Source organism: Propithecus coquereli, unplaced genomic scaffold, assembly GCF_000956105.1.
Source record: "Propithecus coquereli isolate 6110/MARCELLA unplaced genomic scaffold, Pcoq_1.0 Scaffold299, whole genome shotgun sequence".
Classification (NCBI taxonomy): Eukaryota; Metazoa; Chordata; class Mammalia; order Primates; family Indriidae; genus Propithecus; species Propithecus coquereli.
The window spans coordinates 1,560,743-1,561,759 of NW_012148607.1; the positions used below are offsets into that span (position 1 = coordinate 1,560,743).

At 34.6% G+C, this 1,017-nt stretch overlaps 1 protein-coding gene across 1 annotated transcript in view; it reads left to right on the plus strand.

Moving 5' to 3' along the window:
- Nucleotides 1-1,017, plus strand: part of PIK3R3 (phosphoinositide-3-kinase, regulatory subunit 3 (gamma)) — a 133,671-nt gene that overhangs the window by 68,856 nt on the left and 63,798 nt on the right. Inside the window, exon 2 of the mRNA XM_012648918.1 lies at nucleotides 829-937. Coding sequence (XP_012504372.1) covers nucleotides 829-937 — 109 coding nt within the window. The remainder of the gene's footprint in view (nucleotides 1-828; nucleotides 938-1,017) is intronic.

The window sequence follows — 1,017 nt, forward strand, 5'->3', positions numbered from 1 at the left end:
GGAGCTCCTTCAAACTCATTTCTTTGTTCTTTTGACATGGCCTCTCATTCTTTGAGCACTTCCTTCCTTTTTTGGCACAACATGATGTTCCAGCTCATTTGGTACTTGCTCTACTCTGTCCCTGGAATCAGTTATTTCTCCAAAGAGCTCTGGCTCCTTTTAGTGGAGAATGGTATTAGAAACCAAAATATAAGTGTTAGGTGTACATATTGGGGTATTACCGCTCCCAGGACTTCTTAGGGGACAGAGTTAGGGAATATATGTATTCCTTCTATGTAAGACATTTACATCCATATTTATTTTTATATTTATGTATTGAAATTCATATCAGTAGCTGTAATTTCTGTCTAATACCAGAGAGTTCATTCTACTACAGTAAAGCAGTTAGCATACCCAGCATCCTGTATAGTTACCTTTCTTTTTTGTGTGTGTGTGGTAAGAGTACCTAAATCTCCTCTCTTGGCAAATTACCAATATAATATTATTAACTATAGTCCTTATGTTGTACATTGGTCACTTAGTGGCTTTTGGACTGAGTTGTTTGGGAAGGGGCTTCCCATTGTCTTTTGAGAGACAATGAAGTTTTACTCAATTAAAAGTCAGTATTTTATAGGAAGGAACAAAAACCCAAACAGCTTCATATTTTCACTTTTCAGGCAGTCCAAAAGGATTCCTTCTTTGGCTAACATTTAACATAAAATAACACTTAATTTGATTGATAATTATTAGAATCTTAATGTACATTGGTTAATGAGCTGCTCTTGACTGAGGAAATTAGAAAACAAATAATAATTTACATCTATAGAATAACATTCATTTCTCTTCTAGCTCTTCCACCAAAGCCACCTAAGCCAGTAACGTCAGCAGTTACAAATGGAATGAAGGACAGTTCTGTTTCTCTTCAGGATGCAGAATGGTACTGGGGAGATATTTCAAGGTAACTAAAATGCTACTACAATTGACTACAGTTTTTTAAAAAAACATTTTTGAGAATTAGTAAACTAAAACATTTTAACA